At 45.9% G+C, this 25,775-nt stretch overlaps 1 protein-coding gene across 1 annotated transcript in view; it reads left to right on the top strand.

Annotated features, from left to right (window-relative positions):
• The window catches only part of NUP155 (nucleoporin 155), a 1,628,423-nt gene that overhangs the window by 958,618 nt on the left and 644,030 nt on the right, over positions 1–25,775 (top strand). Inside the window, exon 25 of the mRNA XM_069627148.1 lies at positions 24,283–24,418. Coding sequence (XP_069483249.1) covers positions 24,283–24,418 — 136 coding nt within the window. The remainder of the gene's footprint in view (positions 1–24,282; positions 24,419–25,775) is intronic.

Below are 25,775 nucleotides of genomic sequence, written 5' to 3'. Positions count from 1 at the left end.
GTTCTGTCTGTTTTACTTTCTTTGGCCAACAGGGGCCTGCAAGTGGGTACTGTTAAAGGTTACCTGGCGGCGCTGTCCATATTTAAGCGCTCGTCTGAAGTGTTCCTATTTTAAAATTCCTTTAATTTCTCAGTTTCTGAAAGGGCTCACTAAGTTGTTCCCTCCGTCACCTTTCCAGGTGCCCGTTTGGGATTTGAACCTTGTTCTCAAGTTTCTGATGAGTGCTCCGTTTGAGCCTTTGCATTCATGCCCTTTGAGACTGTTAACTCTTAAAACTGTATTTGTAACGCTCACCTGATTCCCACGGAGGCGCTGGTCTAGGCAGGAAGGTGTCTGTGACTCGAAAAGTGATGTGCAGGACTCGATTGGCTTCTGGGGCTGAGCCTCTTCGCACTGTGTGTCGAACTCGAAGGGTGAGATTTCTGCAGGTGAAAGAATATGGGGGTTAATGATCTGGGCTGTTGAGTGTCCCTCTCTCCCTAGCTTCTCCGTAGAGCCCCCAGGTCAACGTGCTCACCTTAGATAGGTGAATGCTGGACTCTCCATCTGCGTCTGGTGCAGGGTGCCGTTGCCAGTTCCTTCACTGGGTGAAACGTAGGCCTCTTGACATCAGAGGATCGCTACCGCCGTTAACTGCACGAGCTGTGAGTTTCCGGACACATTTTTAGTCCTTATAGTCTTTAGGTGCGTGGGCACGTAATATAGAACAGGGCTTGATATGATGCTTTCTCCTATTTGTTTTGCAGGGCTCTTGGAATAGAAGATGGTGTGAAGAGAGCCGAAGCTGGAGCCAGAGCCTTGGGACGAAGCGCTTGGAAATGCGCAAGTAATTGCAAGCGCTCTAACTGTCTCTTTTCTCTTGCAGCTGTGAGTTCGTGCTGAAGAGTTGCTGGAAAACGCCGGAGTATTTGCAGGCGTTCTATTGTGGCGAGTGCGATGGGCGTAAGTAAATACCTGTCTAATGTCTTTTCTTTTGTATTTCAGATGCTGGTTCGCAGCATTGAAAACATCCGGAATGCACGGAGTGCTGGTAAGTAATAACTATGCTTTTGTTTTCACAGGCGGAGATGCAGCGTGAAGAAATGGTCGCTGCCGATGAATCGGGTGAGGAATGCGCCGCATGTGAAGGTTGCCGTGCTAACCTGTTGTTTCTTATCTTTACAGGTGCTGCTGAAGACTGGATTCAGGAATGGTAAGTATTGTTCTTGCAGGTTCTGCTGAAGACTGGATACAGGAATGGTAAGTATTGTTCTTGCAGGTTCTGCTGAAGACTGGATACAGGAGTGGTAAGTATTGTTCTTGCAGGTTCAGGATCGGAGGAAGAGAAGCTGGAACAGACTTGGTGAGCGTTCTGCTGCAGATGCAGAATAACACGACGCACGTTTCATCAATCGGGTGTGGTTTAAATAGCCTTGGAGTGATGAGGCGTCTTCCTCCACGGCCCCGCCTAGGTAAGAAAAGAGTTCCTGTTCCAGAAGAGTTCCAGTGTTGTATCCAGGGAGTGGAGCTTGCCCCACCCAGGTAAGAAAGTAGTTCCGGCTTACTGAGGATTCCTATGCAGCTGGTAAGTAAGCAGCATGGTCTGCTGCAGGTAAGTCCACCCAAGCATCTTCATATATATTATGAGCCCGGCGCTTCCAGTGCTGGGACCGATGGCATTGATGAGCCTGGAGCCACCGGCGCCAGGACAAGGTCCAAAAGGTCCCAGTGGGGACCGGCTGGTGCCTAGGATTAAGGTTAGGGGCCTGCTTCCAAGGACGTTGGGCTGGTCCTGGCTCCTTGGAAGCAGTGATCATGACAGTATTTTTGGTTTCGGTCACTTCCGCTCGCAGAGTGAGTGAGTTACAGGCACTTTCAGTTAAGCCACCCTTCACTGTGTTTCATAAGGACAGGGTTGTCCTTAGAGTTCGTCCTTATTTTCTTCCGAAGGTGGTGTCGGAATTTCATTTAAGCCAGAAGGTTGTTCTTCCGGCGTTTTATCCTCCTCAATATCCGGGTAAGGAAGAGGAGAGGCTCCATAGGCTTGATCCTAGGAGAGCGTTAAGCTTTTATATTTCACGCATGTCCCGGGTCAGAGTGGACGATCTACTCTTCATTGGTTACGCTGGAAAACGGTTGGGACAAACTGTGACGAAGCAAACTTTGTCTCGCTGAATTATTTTGGCTATCTCTGAGTGTTACTGCTTGGCGGGTAAAGACCCACTGGTCGGTTTACGGTCCCATTCTACCAGGGGTATGGCTGCCTCTACTGACCTACAGAGGGGGGTTCCTATTCGTAATATCTGTGATGCAGCCACCTGGGCTTCGGTACATAATTTTGTACATCACTACTCCTTCGATCCCATCTGTGGGCAGGATTTGGCCTTTGGCAAGGAGGTCCTTTACTCCGCAATTTGATTGGGCATTCTAAATTTCTGTTTTCTAAATTCTTTTCCCACCTCCTTGAATTGGTACTGCTTTGGGAGTCTGTCATAGATATGGAATACGTCGGAGGACCCAATCCCCTCGAAGAACAAGTTACTCTCTTACCTGGTAACGTTCTTTCGATGGGATGGTCCGACGAGGTATTCCATATCGCTCCCTCCCTACCTTCCCCGCTACAGAATTTCTTATGCGATTGCAGCTTACGTTTCCGCAAGGCTTTGTGTGTCGGACTGGCAGAAGACTGGTGCCACATGTTCTGGGGGGAAAAAACTACAACTGGGGCTACGGGCGTCGTGCGTCCTACTTATAACATCCAGTGACGTCGGCCGTCGGAGGAGGTCCTCGAGGGTGGCGTATCGACGTCATCGACGCAGGACGCAGACGCCGAAGATTTTCCGAAGCAGCACAGCTGTGGTGATTACTGTCATAGATATGGAATACGTCGTCGGACCATCCCATCGAAAGAACGTTACCAGGTAAGAGAGTAATTTGTTCATTAGCAACCAGAGTATACCCGACAGTCAAATGGAAATGAAGTGCATTACTGATGAAAAAGGAATGCCTTAGGAAGGCACACCGTAGTTATCAGATGGAAAACATTACAGCTGACTTACTAGTCTCACTCCCACATAGATATGGTTTGGCTTCCCTTCTTGGAACACTACACAGGGCACAGAGAACTACCAAAAGAGCTGGGACCGGACTGAGGAACGGGGATGGGGGGACTACGTGGTTTCTCTCTTTGCTTATCTGTGATGCCAGAGGAAAGCAAGCTCTGCCGGGGTGGATGAAAAGGAGTGAAACAGAATAGACAGGCCTGTTTTAGGTTAAGAAAAATGTAGAACTACATGGGGACAAACGCTTAGCGCATTCAAAAGACTGATTACATGTATGAGAACGCGTGGGACTTCTCTTTGATGTGTGGAGGGAGGGAGACGAGGGAGATAATTATATACGTTTCTATTATTTTTTGACACCTTTTTGTTATAGGTCTGACAAGACGGTGCAATTCCTCTAATGACACATCCCGGTACAGAGTGTACCCATATTTAAGGATCACAGTCAGTGATATGTGGACAGGGATTATGGTCTCTTTATTTGGTATCACAGGGCACCAGTCTCGACCTATTTATTGTCTCTGTCAACTCAACATGAGAATGGTGTGCTTGTTAACATGTCGTAAAACTAATAAACTACGTTTAAAAAAATGTTTTTAGTGAGTCACACCATTCTTCCTCATCTTCGCACAAAAAGAAGCACTGAGATGATTTTGATGGGTTGGGCAATAAGGTAAGTCGTAGCCTGCGAAGGGTGCATCGATTAAGGAGTGGGAAGACTTTAAAAGGCAGATGATGAAAGGCCACTGCTGGACCGGCTCTGCCCTCGACACTGTAAGGAAGGAATGGTATTAAACAGTGAAGATAGACACAAGTGATCAGTCCACAGGTGTTTATTGAACTTGAATTGGGTTTGAAAAACGCCCATCTAATCCTAAATCTATATATGGGAGCAAGCTACGACCATCAAATAATAATAGCGCAAGCCTTGTAGAGTCTGATCAAAATAAAAGGGCCTATACCTTATTGCCAATCCTTACTTCTAAATACAAATGTATGGGAAACAATGTTCTACAAAACAAAAGTGTTCAAGAAATGATTGTTAGGCAGAATCCTGTGCAGTGCCCTTGGGGACCACTACACATAATTAAGACTACAGGTGGCAATACACGTTTTACCTTTGGTACAAGCCTGTACTACTATGACAGAGTGGTAGCAGCGGCGGAGCAGCCAGGCTTATCTCAAGAGTATATGAGCAGTAGCAGAGATTACACAAAGGGACCACAATTACTGTGACTCAAGCAAACACTGACTCAAGGTTTCAGGTAAAAAATAGAAGTACATTTATTTTTAAACCATTCGTCATAAACACAACACTTCTATTAAACTCAAATAAAAACCACTCGTTAAATATGCTACAACTAACCAATTCACTTTGTACAGTAAGTCTCAAGGTAAGTACCCTGTGTTTGAATGAACCGGTGTTACGAACAAAACACGTTACCACGAATACGATTGCAATCACTTTTTGACAGTTCGGTCTACTAAATAAACTTCTATCCGTGACATGAAATGCTACCGGGGCAAAGACACACTTAGCACTTGAGATACCCAGAGGGGGTTGGAGGCAAAAATCACAGGCAATATTTTGGTTAGGCAGGCAGAATCAAGAAACACTCAGAGACAGGAGTTCAAAAGTCAAAGGGCCAGAGCCAGGGTCAAAAGACACCGGGGCCTGTTGCCGAAGATCACACAGACAGACAATTCACGATTCATCGTAGCCAAAAGTACTTTGATATTGTCAATGTTCGGAAGCAAAAGTTATAAGGAGGAGGGAAGACGAGGGCAAGCCTTGGAAATGAAGAAAAGGGTTTCACCCTGTTTCCTCAAGTAGAACACAGTACCTTGTTCCAATGGTGCAGCTGGTGCCCTGGCAGTTGTTCCTGTTGGTTTCCTGCAGACCCACGATTCCTGGAGTTTCATTGTGAAGGACAACGTCTGAAGGGGGTCTGCACCACACAGGGATGAAGCCGGCAGCAGCGACGAGGAATAAAAGATGCACTCCTTAAAAACAGGAGAGGCTCTTCAGGTGGCTATCCGGACCACTACAGCAGCATGCAGCGATTTCGACCAAAGAAGAGGATCCTCTGGCTGTGGAAGATGAGCTGGTTATCCCCACCAAGCTCAAGGGAAGAAGACTCCGGACTGGATCGTCTCTGTGTCGTTGAAGGGAAGATAGCTCAGGACTGCAGCAGGGCTTCACCGGGTAGTTGCAGCAGCTGTCATTCTCTCCGCTTCTCTTCGGTTCCTTGTAGTTCCAGTGGCGACTCTGACTTCTAGCCCAAGAGACCTGCCTTTTATGCACAAAAACCCCCATTCACACAGCTTGGCTGTCAATCACCCAGCAGGGGGGGTTGTCCAGCCTGGACAACTACCCTGGCCAATCATGACAAAGTGCGACTTGGGTTTCCTAGGATACTCTGTGCAGGGGGTGACTACACCCCTCCCTCACATTCAGCCCACCTAGACACCAGGCGCCTTGAGGAGGGCTTCTGAGCAGAAGCCGCCAACAGACAGTGAACAAAGAAGGCAAACCTAGTTTGCCGCGCTAAGTAAGACACAAGAAGGACTTTAACAAAAAGAAATGGCGAATAAACCCAACCGGAGCCAAAAGAAAGACTATTTGGTCAAGCGGCTTTATGTTCAAGGCTAATAGAATAGCCAAGAACAGTACCACGTTTATCTAATATAATCGCAGTAGAAAAGTTAGGGAAGATACCACTGCCACCAGCCAAGTCTAAATGTTAAAAGAGCAAAACAATGCTCTAGGAGGTACAGATAGAAAGGGATACAAATTAATCCTTTCCAGTACTCCATGGAAGATGGGGTGTATTGGATCTGTGGTAGATTGACTAAGTAAAGTTAATGGTAACTTTACCCTTTTCTTGGGCACAGTAGTGGCCTCAGAAATGGAGTCGAGGGAAGTCTCAAAGACAACCCTGTGCCACGGCACTGAAGGTGCTGTGTGACACACAAAAAGAAGGGGGTCACTGAAGTGATGTACATCAGAGTCCACAATCACAAAAACAGGCAGAAACACATAGCAAAACACAGGTAAGAGTGGGGGAAAAGCTCTCCCTCTTACCAAGTGGAATAAAAAACTCCAGAAGTCTAGCAAAGCTGATGGGGGGGGGGACTCACTAGGTGAGGGAAATTAGCCATAAATGAGAATTCTTCCTAACAATGATATGTCAAGATAGTTGAACCGTTAGCTTCCCTTCCCCACGTTTTCAGCACAGGACAAGGTGGCGCACTTGAGCTTAGCACATACTCTTGTTTTTCTAGCACGAGGATGCAGTTCAAAATCTCAGTATCTGGACCTTCTGTGTCAAAGTCTCTTTGGCATTCAAATTCTCTTATTTCAGAGGGCCTTATGCGACAAACAAATATTCCAAGTTCCTTTTTCCTCAGTATTCTCATATGCACAACTTCTGTGGTGATTCACTGTTCACCCTGGTTCCCTCTCTGCTGGGCTCATAACAAATTTATCTAATTTTCCAAACTTTCTTTACTATATCAAAATCGAAGACTTTCGACAGTGCGCAGGATTTTGCTTAACCCGTCTAAGGACCACTTCGATTTACAATTCTTTATTTTCTTGTTAATATAACCCTTTTACTTTCACTTCTGCCACTTCTCTGCTGGATACCTTACAGAGACCTTCAATTGATCACCCACGCGGTGCTGGACCACTCTGAACTTTAAAAGCAATATGTGATACCTTTGACAAACACTCATCAGCAGTTCAACTTTACTTGCATTTTTTATCACACACGTTTTTAGCAATGTTCATTCCAGCGCTCGCCATACAGTGTTGCTGCTTGCAACCTTGACTTCAACACAGACTGTTCTTATATTGGTCTCCCCAACTCACCGGCTGTGCTGATTTCATAGATGCTGCTTCGTTCTTGGAGCCGAGGACAGTAGCGCAGCGGCTGCTGCTTCTCCCACCTTGATTAGTGACACAGAAGGGCCCCTGGTATCTCCGACACACAATACAGGATACTTCAGCCTGGTTTCCTGGTCTTGCGCTTTATTGTGTGAAAGGTCAAGGGAATTTCCCTCCTTGTGATCCCCTTCTGTTTTGCCTTCTTTCTTATCTTGTTCAGCTGCCGTCTCAAAACTGCTTTTTCCTTGTGTTCTTTGCCTTCGGTGCCTTCCTACTCCTTCGCAGCTCCCTATATTTATATGGTTCCATGTAATAATGTCCCCTGACAAAAAGGTCATAGATTTTTGCTGAGACATTATTACATTGAACATGGGGGGGGGACTGGGGGGGGACATGGGGGGGGGGGAACCCCCGAAACCCTCAAATTATTATTTTTTTTTTTAAAAAGGGATTAGGGTACATCCCTGCAACCCGTCCCCATACATAATGTCACCACATATAATGTTGCCAATGGCTTTTCCCAATGACATTCTGTATAGGGACATTATTTCCTGATACCCTTTATACTCCTTGGTCATGTTAAAAAGCTGCAGGTGTGGATTCTAAGATGGCCGCCGGTACAGAGTAGACGTACCGACGGCGCTACCCGGACACCGGCTGAAAAAGGTGCCCACCACCATGCCAGCATACTGGAAGAAACTTAAAGGGAGAAACAGGAGAACACTGCACCACGGGCATAAGACCTCAGCGGACCTCGGCTGCCCCGGGCGTGGAAGCAGAGGAGGAGTAACCTGCCCGACAAAGGGCTTCGGAGATGCAGCGCTCTGACGTCCTCCGAGGTCTAGTAAAAGAGCCACGGCTCGAGCACCAGTGAAAGGTGGGACAGAGGGAATCCAGACCCCTCCCCCCCCCTTCCCGGAGAGGAGCGGAGGAGACGCGGCGCCCTTGGGAACAGGACGCCTGCACGGCAGCCCCCAGATGTGAGTAAGCGGACTGGAGGAGTCGCGGAGGGGAGTAGTCTGGCCCGGGGACCAGAGGAGCCGCCATGGGGGAGGCAAAACCTCTGAAACCCCCCCCTTTCAAACCCACCCCCATTCCCAACCACCCTTCCCCCCCTGCTCTCCCCAGAAATGGGGTTGCAACCCCAGCAAGGAGAAAAGGTATAGCGGGGCAGAGTTTAAAAGGGAATCAAAGGGCCCGACCGACATGTCTGCCCAAACAGACCCAAGCCCGGAATGACGAGAGAGAGCCCAGGACAGATCAACGGAAGCTGAAGGTGGGGGGAGACCCCTTTGAGTAAGCGGAGGAAAACGGGCACATGCCCTAGAATTAAACGAGGGAACATAATACAAACATTGGTGAAAGAACCCACAAAGATGGCAAAACCAACAAACCTGGGGGATGGCCAAACACAATCTGACGAAGCTGACGGACGCAGCACCAAACAAAACCTGAAGGAGCAGACGGACGCAGCACCCCAGAAGATAGGGATGCATCAGCCCCGATATCGAGGCAGGACTTCAGGGGAGAAATGCTTGCACTACAGAATAATCTGCTAAAGACATTCCAAGACCGAAATCGGATTTAAACACAGCCCTAGGGGAAATACGACAGGACATAGGACAGCTTGGGGAAAGAATGGATCTCCTAGAAAAAGGTCTGCAAGAAGTGGATAAAGTGACAACGTCCAACAGCAAAGATATTGAACGCCTCGACATAGCCACAAGTAACTTAAAGATCCAAATGGAGGACATTGAAAACATATCCCGAAGAATCAATATGAGTGCCGATACTTCCAGAATCCATATCGGATAGGTAGCTAAAAAGAGAGGTCCAAACCATCTTTGCTGAGATCTTGGGCGAGGAGGTCCCGGACTCCATAGAACTGGATCGTATCCACAGAGTAGGAAGGATGAGTAAAGGCCCGTCCGCAAGGCCAAGGGATGTATTGGTGGCATTAACTAGGTATGCCCAAAAGGAAGCAGTCCTGCAGGCAGCAAGAAAGCAGGAACCAATAATGTATAATGGACAACAAATAGCATTATTTCAGGATCTGGCCAATAGCACACTAATAAAGAGATGACAAATGGGTCCAGACCTTAAAGCACTCAATGAACGAGGGATGATACAAATGGACCTTCCTGTTTTTGCCTTGTATTCGATTGGGTAGGGGGACAAAAACAAATTGCCTCTGTGCAAGAAGGGGCTGACATTATGCAACTGGACTTGGACGAGGCCTAATCGGGAGACGGAGCACAGGCCATGGACAACAGACCAAGACCATGGGAGTGGACCACAGGTGTGAAAAGGAGAAGAGCGAAGTGAAGTGGACAGCTACAAAAAGAGAGAGGGAGACGCGGGTGGGGAAACTGGACCAGGGGAACAAGGAGGCTCCTAAAAAGCAACAAAATAGGGTTGGTGACCTCAAAGGGTGGTAAAAGGGCAGTGGGGAGGAGGTAAACATCTTGAAACTGGAAAGGGCGGGTATGCCTGAGGAAAGTGAGGAGAAGGAATGGGAAGGGCAAGTTATTCCAGCGGGGGTGAGGGTGGGGGGGGGGGGGCAAGGAGGGAAAGGTGCAGGTGAAAATGGACGGAAGCTCTTCCAACGGGGGAGAGGGTGTACGGTTGAACGGGAAGCAGTGGTAACAGAAGGACTGGAAAGGCCAGGAAGAGGTCCTGTACAGAGGGGCAACATCTGAGGAGAGGGGCGTAGACACATTGGACTAAACGTTCAAGTGGGCGACACATAACATCAGGGGACTTAACCCTCAAGAGGAAAAGGCTAGAGAGGCTCACCAGAAGAGAGGGCATAGATTTCCTGGGATTACAGGAGACGCACCTAATGGTGAAGGATCACTGAAGACTAAAAATGAGAGGCTTTGACCAAATAATCCACGCCTCAAGTGACACGAAGAAAGTGGGGGAGGGGGAGGTTAGCGTTTAAAAATACAATGGACTTACGGGTGGAAGACATCCGCAGAGACCAGTGCGGAAGATATGTAATGGTGAGAGGAGCGTACATGGAGGCCAATACACGATTGTATCTGTCTACACACCAAATGGGAATTCATAGGAAAACTAGAGGATTTCGCGAGAGGACACACAAACCTAATGGGAGATTTTTACCTGGCATGGCAGAGGTGCAAAGATAGATTGGGGAGGTCGCGGGTCCCTGGCCTCTGCGGAATTACATGAAAGAATGGAACAAGCTGGATTGCAGGGTGTGTGGAGGCGGCTGAGGGGAGAACAGGAGGGGGTATACCTTCTTTTCGAGTGTGCACAGCACACTGTTCAGAATCGATGATATCTGATTTTCCGGGCCACTGCTAGGTAAGGTGCGGGACCCCTCGGAATAGCTGACCACAAACTGGTCTCCATGACACTTGAGCTCCGGAGACAGATGCATAAGATTTGGGGCTGGAAATGTCCTGAGGCACTGCTAAGAGACCCAGTGATTAGAGAGGATATTGAGGCAAAAATTATTTTTTTTACACTAAATAAAGCCAAAGAAATGAGGGAAAGCACCAGATGGGATGCGTTTAAGGCTACAATTAGGGGTGGAACTCATTGCTGCTAAGAACAGTAGAGACTAACGGATGAAGGCACTCAAACAATTGCAAGCTGAAGTGGAAACAGCAGGAAGGGCAGCGGCAGTAACCCCCACGAGGGGGGCGCAAAGGGCCTGTAGACAAGCTATAAGGCAACTTGGGATACTGTGCACAAAACAGGCGGAGGGACCACTACTCTTTGTCAGACAGCAAAACTATGCAAATGCCAACAAGGCGGATGCGCTACTGGCGCATCTACTGAGGGGAGCTGGGGCGAAAAATACGATTGCAGCCTTTAAGGATGCTAAGGAAGGGCTCCTCAAACATATTGAAGACATACAGGAGCGCCTGGCGGGATTCTATAATGAACTTTATGCGTCCCAAATTCCCCAGAGCCAAAGGCAAGAGCACTTCCTTGAGAAACTCAAGGTACCCCAAATAGATAGGGAGGCCCAAGAAGCCCTGAGCCAACCCATGACGGAGGATGAGGTGAGGAGGGTGGTGACAAAACTGCCCCCAAATAAGGCGCCATGGCCAGATGATTACACAGCAGCCTTTTACAAAGCATATGCCACCACGCTAGTCCCATACATGACGCAGCTCTTTAATTCATTCAAGGAATCAGGCCGCATCACTCCCACAATGGAGGAAGCAAAGATGACTGATCCCGAAACCCCTTAAAGATCTTACAGAATTCACATCATGTAGGCCTATTGCCCTCATTAACATGGAAGCACAAATATATACCAAAGTATTGGCGAACAGGCTGGAGGGACATCTACCCGAACTAATACACCCAGACCAAGCAGGATTCGTATGCCGGAGGCAAACAGCGGATAACATCATGAGTGTGGCACACTTGGTAGAAAAGGTAAAGAAAACAAACACTCCCACAGTCCTACAGGCGTTAGATGCAGAAAAAGCATTTGACCGGGTGGAATGATCCTTCCTATTTCGGGTCATGGAAGCAATGGGGTTAGGGGAGATTACCTTAGAATAGTGCAAGCGAACTGCTGTAACCCATTGATGCGCCTGTCAGTGAACGGGGAAATGTGCCCGGTACAATTGAGTAGGGGGACAAAAAAGGGGTGTCCGCTTTCCCATTTGCTATACACAATATATTTAGAACCCTTCCTTTAGGCAGTACGAGAAACGGATGAGATCGGGGAAGACCCTTGGGAGGGCAGGAACATAAAGGTGCTGCCTTTGCGGACGACATGATGCCAACAATAACGAAACCCCAGGAATCTATCGGGGCAGTGAGGACATTGTTAGATAGGTTTGGGGAAGTGTCAGGCCTACGCTTAAAAATTACCAAGTCAGAGCTAACAAACCTCTCACTAGCAAGGCAAGACGGGGAGGCCCTGAATAAATGTACTCCATTTGTCTGGTCACCAAGGGAGATTAGATATTTGGGCATCCACCTCACCCCGAACCTAGCGGGATGGTATGCTGCGAATTAACCTCCAATGCTGAAGGAAATCAAAAGGGAGTTCCAGAGATGGAGTAATCTGAGAATATCATGGATAGGAAGAATAGCGGCTGTGAAAATGGTAGTCCTTCCCGACTACTATACTTATTCCAGGTAATACCGCAAGCACTTCCAGCAAGCCTTTTCAGGAAATTGAGGGAGATAAATGAGTTCATTTGGGAAGAAAAGAAGCCCAGGTTAAATAGACGCTTACTCACGGCCCCTAGGAGGGAGGGGGGATTGGCCCTGCCAGATATCCAAATATACTATGAAGCCACACAACTAAGAGTGATTGGGGAATGGTTTAAGGGAGGAGAAGGGAAGCTCTGGGTGGCCATGGACTGGGCAGTGGCACAGCATGATCTCAGAGAAGTGCTTTGGCTTCCGAAGCAGCACAGGCCAGCACACTTTTATGAGAGCACCATTACGGTTTTAGTAGCAGATACATGGGACAGGGTGGTTAAAACAAAGGTGATCACGACTTTCCCCATTCACCCCCATAGTTCAGAATGGTGACTTCACACCGGGAATGGAAAGGGAGCATTCAGGCAGTGGAAGGAAGGAGGGTGCAGGGTCATCAGGGACCTGTTCCAGGGGGAGGAGGTTCGCTCCTTTGAGGAATGTAAACGAGACTTTAAGGTGGTAGAGGGGGAGAGGCTGAGATATGCGCAGCTGATGCACTGGGTACTGAGCCCGGACACTAGGAAAGCAGCCACCAGAAAAGTAACAACATTCAATAAAAAATATTGATGAATGATGGGTCGAAAGGCCAGATATCCAATCCTTACAAAATACTAGAAGATGCTACCCCTAGAAAGCCATGGGCATACATGCGATGCTGGGAACAAATATTGGGCAGGAAATCACGAGGGAAGCATGGGGTGAACTATGGGGGAAAATACCGAAATTACTGAGAGCGTCGCAACTACAGGAAGTTTGGTACAAAATTCCTGTAAGGGTGGCACTACACGCTGGCCCGGTTGCACAGTATGTACCCAAACGCAACATCAGCGGAGTGCTGGAGGGGCTGCGGAGACGGGGGTACGGTGGAGCATATATGGTGGAAATGCCTCAAGGTATTGCCCTTCTGGTGAGAAATACGACAAGTTTTAAATCAGGCATTTGGGATAGAAGGGGATAGGCCCCCAGAACGCATCCTACTAGCCTTTAAGGAACAGGGTGAGAAAATGTGAGTCCAAGCGCCGAGAGAAAGCAAGAGTTGTCTTGACCTTGGCTGCAATGACCGCCATAGCCCAGAGTTGGACGAGGACCAATATTCCCACTATACAAGACTGGCTATGTAAAGTGTGGGAGACAGTAGCCCTGGAATGGGCTACCTACACCATGAACAATAATATTCAAAACTTTGGAAGGGACTGGGGAGAGGTCATGATCTTTTTGAAGGAGGACTTCCGAGTACAGTAGTGCCCCCAGCGCCTCAAACTGCTGTATATGGATTGAATCTGTGGACTCATATTTTGAAGAGCTGGAGAAACCTTCAACTGCACCTGCAGGGGTGTGCAGTGGGAAGGGTGGGCGTAGAGAGGGGGGGAATTGTTATACATGTTGTAAAACCGATAAAAAGAAGTTTTAAAAAAAAAGCTGTAGGTGTGACGGGTGGTCACTAATTGCCTGACCTTGCCTGATCATTGTTTTGTGACACGTCAGGTATACGGCTCGGGTGTTAGTCTGTTTTCTCCCAGAGCGGGCTGTCTGTGTGAAAGTGTTTGTGTTGGAAAGGGGGGGGCGGGGGAAGAGTTCCTCTCTGATGGGATGGGGTAAAGGTGTTACAGGGAACAACTGGAACAGTCCGACTTTGACATCGGACTGTCCCACAGATGGTGAGTCAAAGAAGGTCAACGCTTTGGCAAAAACAGTGTTTGCCTTCGGGAGCATGTCAGTGAAAGTCATTAATGTCACTTGTGCTTTAGTGAAATTTTCGCATCTTTTGTGGAACACCATTTATTTATTAATATTTTTAAAGCGCACAGCAACCCGTGGGCATCGTGGCGCTGTTACAGTTGCAACTGTAACCAGATCTAACTTATGCGCCCGTATGCCCCTGGGCCTGGCTGCGCTTTATAAATAAAATAAATACAAATACAAATATACACATAAAGCTAGTTTCAAAGAAAGGCAGAATGGTTATAGGCAAATTACATTACAAAATAGTTTGCATTACAAGAGCATGTTTGGATACATGTACTGGCATTATAGACATAATATTAAAGGTACAGAAGAGTGAGGGTGGAGACAAGGGTAAGGATTAAGTGATTAGTGTGGTTTTGAGAGATTTACGAAAGGAGTACAGAGAGCGTTCTGCTCTGAGTGAGTTTGGGAGAGCGTTCCAGAGCTTAGGTGCTATGTGAGGGAAGCTAATGCTGCCGGCTTTGGCTCTTCAAATAGTGGGGACTTGGAGTTGGTTAGCATGGTGGCTTCTTTTTGGACAGAGGGACACATTCTTAGTTATGGTTTCAGATACGTAGGGAGGTGCAGTGTGATTGATGCATTTGTGTGTAAGTATTTTAAAGTGTATTCTTTCTTTGACTGGGAGCTAGTGTGCGTTTCCTCTGGCCTGTGATACATGGTCAAATTTGGGGATGTGCAGTGCTGCGCGGAGGGCATTATTCTGCACTATTTGGAGTCTGTTAAGGTTTTTGGTTGACATGCCAGATAAAAGGGTGTTACAGTAGTCCAGTCTTGCTCCTACCTTCTGGGTCCATCACTGAGGCCACCAATCATTTGCCAGTGGGAGGGTCAGCGGGGGGGGGGGGGAGGGGGGGGGGGTCGGGGACGGCTTTTTTGAAATTTTTAGTGATGGGAAGGAACTGGACTGCCAGGGACTCAAGGCTGGATTATCCGCCGCAGACTGCATGGGCTATGCCATAGGCATGTTGACTGAGCTGCAGCGGTCAGCCTAACTGAGGAGCCAGGTTTTCCCAGCATGTCCAAAGGAAGCTTGGCCCCAGAGACAATGAGTCCATCAAAGTTCAAAGACTCTAAATTGACAGCAGAGTCACTGGGCCTGGCTTTGCAGCAGCATCCAAGGCTGAATCTTGCCTTCAGGTCAAGAAGATTAGGCTATAGGTGGTATTCCACCTTCCCAAGAAAGGTAGAGCTTCCCCAGGCGAAGCAGGGGCAGTGTCGATTCCTATGGCCAGGGAGAGGCAGAGGAGGGTCGAGGCAGACGACTCCTGCTGCCATATCTCTACGGTCCACCCCCCAATACATCACCAGTTGGAGGGAGAATCTCTGGTTCTTTTGCAAATGGAAGGGGATCATTTCTGACGTCTTTGTCCTACAGTTGGTCGAGATGGGGGCTACTGCCTACCATTTGTGAAACAGCCACCGGACAGATTTCCACTACCCTCCTGAAAGCTTGAATGGGAGCTCCAGGAGGAGCTGTAGGCCATTCTTTTGAAGGGAGCAGTAGAGGAGGTTCCAGGCGGTGAAAGAGGCGTGGCTGGTATTCCAGATACTTCCTGGTCCCCAAAAAGGGGGCCCAGGGGGGAAAGAGTACTTCATCCCATCTAGGACTTCAGAGACTTGAACAAGTTCCTGAGGAAAGCTGCATTTTTTGGACTACTTTTTGCTTCCCAACTTTTTCACTGCAGAGGTATTATCACTGCAATGTTTTCACCGACTACATTTTTGTTGGCTACAATTTCACTGGATACCCAGTGAAGCACAAAATAATTCTACTTAGGCAGGTAACTACAAATATACTGTAATTTAGGCCCTAAACGCTCTAGAAATAATGAAATCAGCAGGTAATATCACACAAAACTCATTTATAAAAATCTATACCTATGGTTTGTAGAAATGCAAGTAATTTTGCAATTCGGAAAACCAATTCACAAGCGTAATGCTAACTTTGAGTCCAATCCTTAAGTTCTAGGAGGCCTTGTGCCCAAAAGTCACAAAGTTCCTTTAGGTGAGTGACAAAGTTAGTTAGAAAAGATGCTTATGGTGGTGAGACAGGTTCCAGAACATTTCTCAAGGATTGTACAGCTAATATACGTTTTCTGTCTCTTAGAACCGTTTTTAAACAAACGTTTAAAAAGCAAAAGAATGGCATAAACAAAGTTTTTTTTTTTTTGTAAGGTATACTATAGGGGAGACAGGGGCGGCTGTAACTATTGCGATTACTCACCAACCTTACTCCGATTTTCCCAAATAACTGGGCAGTCAGCTGGGAGTTGCTGGATGTAGGTTTTCCCACGGTTGGATTGTTAAGCTCACTTGATATCCCCGAGGGTGTCTAGAAGACTCTGAGATCTGGAACCCTGGATGCGTAGTTGCCCAGTGCTGAATAATTAATCTTAGTTATTTGTAAGGTGAGCTATCCGTCCTGTGTTTCTTGTGCAGGGGCGCTTGACGTTTGTTGGCGAGCTGCCCGAGTTGCTCCTCTGGTGCAGTACGCCTTCCTTGGGCCCAGGCCTGCTGTGACCCCCGAATCTGCTGGTAGGCAGGTAGGTTTGTTAATTGTAAGTCTTTGTTCTGTTTATGGTGGGAATTCGTTAATGTCTTTATCTCCTTCTTTTCGGGTGCGAAGGTCTTGATGCTAGCATGCTGGCTGGAGAGGCACGTTTCTAGGTAAGAGAAAGCGCGAAGCGCAGTGCCTTTATTGTCTTTTGAAGCTAACCTATGTTTTCTACTTCTCCTCACAGGCGGCTGTGGTGCTGCGATGAGAGCACGATGAAAAACAGGCCCCCGGAATCCGTTAAGGTAGTACAGCGCTGTGCGGTTGTTTAATATTGAAAGCGAACCTGAATGTCTCTCTTCCAAGGCATAAATTAGTTTCCAAAAATTGATTAGCAGAGTTTGCTAATTACATTATTTTTGATTAGCAAACAGGCTGATTTGATTAGTATTTTTTTACTAATGTCAATGTCACCAGAAGTTATTTGTACCCAAGACTGAAATGAGCAACAATACAGCAATTTTGCGTACTGCTGAAATAAGACATTAGTGAAAGGAGTCTGGCCTTTAAACTTCAACTAGACCTGCAGTTCGGGTAACTTAGTTTACCTATTTAACCTAAGAGAAATGCACTCGACCCATAGCAACCGAGGACAACGCATTTAAATTGTGGTTTCTTTAAAAGGGTGCAAGTCCCTACAAATCCACTTTGTTTGGCACACTGCTGCCAACCAGAGGCCAGCCATGCACAGTGAAACTTGTATTTGACATTTTTCTGCAGAGTAAATGTTAAATAAAAGTTTCAACCATCTCTTGCAAATGCTACTCGCCCTAAAAATCTACTTGACTATGCAAGTGGGCAAAAATACTTTGCGAGCCATACATGAGTGTCTGTAAAAGGTTAGCTGCATGAATGGACACAAATATATGTGATTTTAAAAAAAGGCTCTGAAAACAGTTTGGCCAGCTGTCTCCTGCAGGTAGTAATATATAATACAATCATAAAGCAAACCGTACTCTGCAGGCCAACTACAGTGTTTGGTAAAGTGTTTGGTATTGCAGTAGATCTGTAGATGTACAGACGAAGGAACTATTGATCACTATTTTGCTTAAGCATCTAGTTTGCTTTATGTATTCATTATGGAAGTGTTAAGAAAGAGACTAAGCACAGTGGATTGTGTAGGAGGCAGAGATCTGCGCAAACTAGGTCGAATATTGTGGTCGTTTCAGGGTACCTGGTTTAAATCAACAGTGATAATACAACATTTCAAGGAATATGGGTTTGCTCATGGGTTGAACACCAGTTCTAAGATGTATGCAACCTATAGGTTACAGAACTAGCTTTGCTATCAAAAGAATTTGATCATGTAAATTTTCTAAAGTGTTCACGTGTCAATATTATGCATCTTTCCCAACAAAATGAAATACAGCGGGCACTATGAAATTTAAATACACTAACCTAAAACTTACTGTAACATGGATATGATGCAGTGTGTAACCGTATCAATACTGTAATTATGCATTATGCAATAACTTACATTTTAGGAATGAATTGCATGCATTATTTTATATAACTATAAAGTTGACACATACTGGTCTTTGCCAGACAGGATATAGAAAGCTTAATAAAAGTATCCTCCGTATTACTTCTAGTTTGCAATTATTTGCAAAAGAAATTCTTGCCTAGCACTTCCACACACCTTTGGCACTTAGTGGAGGAGATGATTACTGCTGCACTTTCTCTCAATCAGCACTTGTTAACAGAGAAAAAAGGGTGAAGAGACCATCATGGGCAAGAGAGGAATGCAGGGCGAGCTGTGCGTTCATTGAAGAGGGCAACTTAAATATCTAACTTTGCTACACAAGTATCCATTTGATTAGCAAACCTACAGAATTGCATAGCAAATTGCGATGTGACAGTGCTTATTTTATGCCTTGCTTTTCCTTTGCAGATGTTGCTGTGGTGCTCCGGATGGAAGTGTGGTGTAGCGCGATGGAATTCGATGTTTTGGAAGCCGCGCATTCTAATATTATTTTTCCCTTTCTCGTTATTGCAGGTCGCAATGTTCGAACAGCAGCTGTGGTAGCAGTCCTTAATCTAGTACTCACAGGTGAGTGAGGTTTCTTCTTCTCTCGGTTTCCACACATTACAGCCAAGTTGAGATGCTGAGTGCTGGATGGTGTTTTCTCAGGTAAAACAGAATAATCTTGTTCTTGTTCTTGCAGGATTACAGGAAGATGCTGAAGACCAGGAGCTGGACGTGGTGAGCGTCGCGCTGCTGTTTGCAGAATAACACGAATCATGTTCTGCAGTCAAGGTGTGGTTTATATAGCCCTGGTAAAGTAATACCAGGGAAAGTAGTTCAAGGCCTGCCACACCCAAAACACTAGACAGCATGGCTTGGTTCCATAAATGGGACCTAGTTTGAACAGCCCTTCCTTCCAACATATGAGTCTGGTGCCAAAGGCGCCAGGATTGGCTCCAGGAGCCCTTTTGCAGTTGTTTTAAGGCCCTCGGGGCTCTGGTGGGAGCCTGCTTGTGGGACAACTTGTGCTCCCTCACAGTGGTCATGACAGGATCCAGTAGAAGTTTCCCTCAAGCTGCGGGTTCTTGGAAGATTCCAGTCTGGTCCAGGACCTGAGTACAACCTATTCCGATGAAGAAATGCAGGAGGCACCCATGCAGACCTCTTCAGGACACTCTACCAGAGGGGAGACCGTTCCAGTGACAGTTAACGTACACAGTGACAGCAGGTATCTCTCTAGTCACGATCGAAGATGACCTTCCAGGACAGGATCACTTGATGCTGGGAAAAAAGCTATTCCTATCAGCCATCTTGGATAAACTTGAGACTGCACACAGGCTATCGTTACACTATGATAGTAACAAGTCAGCCATCTTGAAGATGTAATGAATGCATTCAGCAATGCTCCTGTGTGCATAATATGTCATTCAGTGAGGCAGCCCTAACATCCTAATTTGTCTGCAACTAATTGCAGGTTCATATAGGTGATAGGGTCACTGTGAGATAACGATAATCTGTTATCATTTGGCAGAATCTGAACTATTAGCTAGTATACAAGATCTAGCAGTCATATTTGCTACTATAGGGATGAGGCCAATCATATGAGAAAAGTGTCCCCCCCCCCCTTAGTTTTGAAAAACATTGGACCAGTAACCGCTCCCATCTGGAATGATCTAGTTAGATCTAGGTAATGTGTCTGAAAAGGGGAACAAAGTATATCTGTGCAATATAGTGATCCCACTGCAGGTCCTCATTCTAACCAGTTTCATATGTTCTAAGCCGATCAATTCAGATTTGTTCTAGTTTGAACAATCTGTTGGTTATAGAAAAATGATTACCATCTGGTTTCAATTGGTCTATGTCCATTCAGCTAAGATCATCATCATTGTGATTTTTTTCAAGCAAGTGCTGAACCAACAGTGCTGATTTAGTGTACCATTGCGTATTCTACAGTGATGTTCATTGATTGTGTTGGCCACTTTGCGGGCTGTCATGGTAATATACAACAGTGAACATGGACACTTAATAACGTAGGTAACGTTACCAGAGTTGCAGTTCGTGAAATTCTTAAGAATTCACTGAAACGTCCCATGCATAAACACCATATTTTTGATTTGTATTTTTTTTTATATAGCGCCTTAATCCAAGGCGTTCTACAGTTTACAAGAAACACATAAAACATGGAACAGTAGAAGCAAACCATAAAATCGGCATTTAGAACAGTTTGCAAGTAAGAAAGGAGAGGAGGGGGGTAGGGAAGGAAAGAGAACGAGGGAGTAATGAGTGAAGTGAGCAAAAAAAGATCACAGGAGAGACGGGAAAAAATAAAGATAAGAACAGTGAGAGGGTATTAGGAGGGATGGGATGGGATGGAGAGAGGGGGAAGTTATCAGGGAGGGGATTTAAGAAGTAGTTCTTTCAGTGAGTAGAGGAAGGAGGTATAGGTGGGGCAGGAGCGTGTAGAGAGAGGTAGGGAGTTCCAGTTTTATGGTCTATGTGCACACACTACAGTTAACACCAGGGCGGCGTCCCACCAAGGGGACCCATTGCAGTTCCCAAGCGACTTGTAAGGTGTTTTGTCATATTTAACCATTCAACTGGAAAATCGAGAATGGACAAGGCTGTCCCTGAGGTTCTTGCCTCTTAATTGCAAACAGACCTCTTGGTAATGCAACCTGTGCTGGTAACGAGACTCCATTTTATTTTTTGATAAGCTTTGTAATACTGGAGGAGAAGGTGGTGACACACACTAACTGATTTGACTCATTCCTGGCCTCTCTACGCGTTGCGCATCCCTGTTGATATATAATGCCCCTCTGGCTGCGTGCTTCACTGTCCTATATTGGTAACCTTACTGGGAAAAAATGTCAACCAGTACTTAAGCCTAATTCTCGTACTCAAAGTCTAATTGCGTTTAATTCAGAGGAATTGACCATAGGGTAAATTATCTTGGTGCCCTGTGGTGTTCCATCGAATATAAAAGCAAAGTGTTGTGTCTGTGGTCTTCCTATACAGGTTGGTATAAAGGTGACCATTGCAATGTCTAATGAAAAGATCAAGGAAAGAAAGATCTTTCCTTTTGTGATTGCAAGTGAACGTCCTATTGTGGTTACGTTGGTTCAACCAGACTACACATTCCTGCAGTGGTTCAATCGTGGGAATGTGAAACCTGGCAGGAAGGCAACTTATAGAACGAGCTGGCAACCACCGAAGTTCCAGGCGAAAACGCTGAATTGCGACTGTCCTGGCGCGGCAGCCCAATTCAGAGCCGGTTGGTCCACTGTGTGGTCCTGGGACGATTCATAAGTCTTAAAGCTGCAGGAACACGAGAAGACGTTGAGACTGATTGATACTACCAGTCCATCGGTCAACGCATAGCAGAGGGCCTTCTCAGATCAGGTAATCCAGCAGGGCTTCACCGGGACAGTTGCAGGAAAGATTGCCAGGCTTCTTCAGGAGTCATGCACTGGTCTTCAGTTGGCTGCACAGCTACACAGGATACTTGGCTCCAACGCTGATTTACTGGAAATACTGGGTAAGCCTTCTCTTATTATCCTAAATTCAGGGGTGTGATCAAACTCGGCCCTCCAATAGCAAGGATCTGTACCACTGACTCGGCCAGCAGTGGTCTAATCAGGGACCTGTGGGTTTTACTTATACATGCACACTACACTCTCGGGCACCACAGTTTGTGGACTGTGAGCAGACGGTCCCACCCAATTCCTGTGTCAACACACAAATTGCAAGTGCTAGATTGCAAAACCAGCAGCTTTCTCGCGCAAATGCATGACCATACTAGGTATTGCCTGACCTGAGTTGGCAGGAAGGAGGCCAAGAAACAACAGTATGGCTAAAGAACAACCAAAATATCTTGTGGCACTAGCCACATTCAGTAGCCAGACGCAATAAACGCGAATGTGCACAATAAAAGTACTGCAAAAATAGAAAACCTGTAACTGCTGCTACCAGCTTGTCTTTAGGCACATATAAAACTAACCAAAATATCCCAGTGTAAAATATCTAGGGTGATTCAAAGGTATTCCCATGCACTGCATTGTTAAAGTTACCAAAACAGGTAAAAAGTAAGACAAAAGGGAGACATAGTGTCCCACTACTGATCCCCTTAAGGACTAATCGGTTTCCCCATGACAAATGAGCAGAATGTTTAGACAAGTGTAGCCGAGGGCTTCACTTCTCTGTAAAAAGTCAATACAGGACGGTTCAAAAACTAAAGCTACAAGTTTGGACATCCACAGAATATGGAGGGAAAGTGGACTAAAATGGAATCTCTTCTAACACCGGCGACCCGATGCTCGTTTTGGTAGAGCGGTCCTCCAAAGTTTCCTGGTATGACTTCCACTTCTCCACCCGCGTGGACACCACTTTGGAAGTCTATCAAGATGAATAATCCTGGGAGAATTCAATCCATTGAAGGAGCAACTACTCACCAGTAATGTTATTTGAATGGATTCTTCCTGATTCCTCATCACGCTCCCAGCCTACCCAACTTGAAAGATCATAGGTCTCATTTGCGACTTGTCAGGCTTCTGTGTGCAGATGATGTGAGGAAGCCATTGATAAACTGGTACAACGATTGGTTAGCCAAGTTGATTGGTTCCTTCTGGTTTAGTTGGCAGAAAAAAAGGAAAACAAGCAACAAGTGGTTTGCGATTGTTGATTTGGTCTGATTAATTTTCCCTTTCCCATCGGTGTATGCTCCCAACGCAGTCTTTGCCCGTAGGGAAAAAAGTGGAGAACTTGGGTAAAGGGGAATAGTGCATCCATTTAGTACAGCGCATGACATTCTGCTCCCATCATACTTGTCATGTTGAAAAGTCGTTTTCGTGAAAATCACATCTGCTAGAAGAACGTGGAGGGTTTGAGGTTTAACTATATGGGAGAGCCTAAGGTAGCATATCATAGCATTACAATCCTACATAACATAGCATAATAATCCTGCCACATCAATCCCAGAGACGGGGCGTAGACCAGAGGGAGTAGGATTGAGGTATAGCATCAAATATGCCCAGATAAACTGTTAACATAAGGATAGGGTTGACGGGCCTAGGAATTGTTAAAGAAAAGATGCTGCTTCAGAGGACTAGATCGTCATTGTCTACGATCCTCATTTAAAATGTCTTATAACTCGGCGTCGAACAAATGCCCTAAAACATCTAACATTGCCTGGTCATTGGAGGCGTGTTTTGAGGCGTCCTGCTTAAGCTGAGGTGTCTCTATAATGAATGGCAGGAGCCTGGGCTCGGCTGGCAAGCAAGGCATTTGTTTAGCACAGCATGACAAAAGACAATGAATGCGAAAACACTAACATTGCAATGGTGGCAATTATAACAATCATTAAAATACCATGCAGAATGGAAGAGCCCAGTGACCTAAAAGTGTTTTAAATCGGTGAAGGATCAGAGCATGTGGAACAAATGCGTTCAGTATCTTGGGAGGTAATATATTGGCCTAACTTGGGTAGAAGAATCCCCAGAAAGGTATGGGTCATATTGAGACAAGAGTCATTTGTAAGGAGATCATAACACTGTTCATCAAGATTTAACGGGGCGCGGATTAAAGGAATCCCCCACTGGCGTTCACAAGAGTGTGGGAGCATATATGGCAATCTCTGGTATTCATTAGGTCAGCGTAGGCCCACGAGAAGTAACTCCCAGGGCCAGCTGCTGTTTGGAAACCTTAACGCCACCAGGTGGCTCAGCCCAGCTCTGCCCAATGCCTGTACACACCATGTGCCGGGCGTGACGTTAGGGCCAGTATTTATAGTCGCCATGCCAAATGACCTCAGTTCCTTTTTTTTTCTTCTATGCACCCTGCTTACTAGTTAGAACAAACACTGCTCTTAGCTTTATTTGAATTACTGAATTTGTTGCTACATCTCAAGTTCGTCATGTTGCTGAACCTGGCAGTCTTTCAAACCATGCATGGATTTCAGGCATCAGCTGTCCGTGTCAGACCGCATATGCCTTTACTGCAGGAATGCGCTTTGTGACAATTTATGCACCAAAGGCGCTCCAAGATTGTGAATCAACACACTTCACCTTCCTCTGTGATGCTTGAAATGCTTTTGAACGGACAGGGCATCCTCGTCCTTGTCCTACCCCTTCTCTGTTGTTGTCTTCTGTGTGGTTTTCTGAGCAGGAGACAGTTTGGACTTCTGGCAGAGCAACTCTTCATTCTTACCTTTTGGTGAACAAAGCCCATCAGGATACCCTTATTTTTTTATTGTAGCCACATGTGTTGACCAAAATAAGATCAGCATATGTTTTGACAATAGAACAGCAATGCATGTTTGGCCATTTTGAAAATTGTCTGTTTATAACATGTTAATGTTGAGCTAATGTTTTGTAATATCGTGTGTGTCTAGTGCGTTTTTATGAAGGTGTGGTGGAGCTCTGCTTGACTGCTGCGGAAAAGAAAGATCCACAAGGCCTAGCACTTCATTTCTACAAAAATGGGGAACCGGAGGAGGATGTTGTGGGTCTACAAGCGTTCCAAGAAAGGTATGCTTATAAACTTCAGTATTGGGGTATCTAAATTAAATGCATCTTAATTTAACTACCAGGCACTCTGTCTGCTTTGATATTTGTCTGCCACCATACAGAAACTATATTCTTCATTGATTCTAAGTTTCTGAACAGTTTTTGAAGGTTCTTATTTTTAGAGCCGGTAGCACTCTACTTGGCTTATAGGTTTTTTTATGATGAGTCACCAATTGGAAGAATTACATAAATAGTCAAGGCAGCCCATCTGAAAGAGAGAACTTGTTTAAATGTACGGTAAATACTTGTGACTGTCGCACAATAAGGCAAGGTCCACACAGTATATGTGCAAAATAGATTCTTTATATGATAAAGTTGTGCCTACCATTTAACTTAAAAATATACAAAAAAGCACACAAATAATATGGAAAGAAATATGAGAAGCTGTCTTGGAGGACTGTTATTTAACATTTATCAAAATCTTTCCTAACCGAGACAGGCCTTGGAACACAATTACCTGTTAAAATGGATTTTTATAACCAGTCGATTTGGAGGGTTCATTAGTGGCCACTGTAGTTGGTGAACAGGGTTATTGACACTTGGGTCTAGCCAAGCTCAATGAAGGTAGAGTTGCCGAGCAGTAAGGCAAGGCTTAAGGAGATATGAAGGTGGTGTAGTGGCCACGTGAGTGACACATAGAGCACTCAAAATGAAATTAGACAGAATGTACAAAATACTCTATTGATTAGACCTTAACACACTTAAGACCTGTAAAACCACAGATAAGTAAATATCAAACTAGAAACACGCACACGCTCCCTTTTGCGCTCCCTTCTGCGCTCCCTCTCTCATACTCAACCTTTCTCTAGGATTGGGTCTTTCATATATTCACATGCTGATTGAATATTCTCCGTCGTCAAGCAGGGAATCCTCTACATAGTTAAGCCGTTTCTTTAAAGGTTTAAATTGCTGCCACTTTAGTGCTCTGTTAGTCACTTTGGGTCATATTTCACACGGCCAATTGATGGGTTTTCCTTTGCTCCATCGCAGGAGGTCATCTTCAGATTTTTTACTGCACGTTCAGTTTTGGTTGTCCTCAAAATATCTCAACTGTTTTTGACTATTTCAAATTTTTCCCTTCAACTCTTCATGACGGAAGACACTTCCTCCAACACGTCGTTCCTGCTTTCCACCTCCTCCAGGGTTACTGTCTCTGTCCTCTCATTGAGGCATTGGACACGTCCATAATGACTTGGCCGACACTTGGCTGAGGCCTGGGCTACGAGCCATTTGAAAAACGTCTATGTGGAGGATCTCCACGACGACTGCCTTCTATTGTGTTTATCCAGACGACGAAATAGGTCCCAAATGTTCCATC

Source organism: Ambystoma mexicanum, chromosome 6p, assembly GCF_040938575.1.
Source record: "Ambystoma mexicanum isolate Mex_15411 chromosome 6p, UKY_AmexF1_1, whole genome shotgun sequence".
NCBI lineage: Eukaryota > Metazoa > Chordata > Amphibia > Caudata > Ambystomatidae > Ambystoma > Ambystoma mexicanum.
Note: the sequence above shows the minus strand (reverse complement) of the source record. Positions and strands in the feature narration are given on the sequence as shown.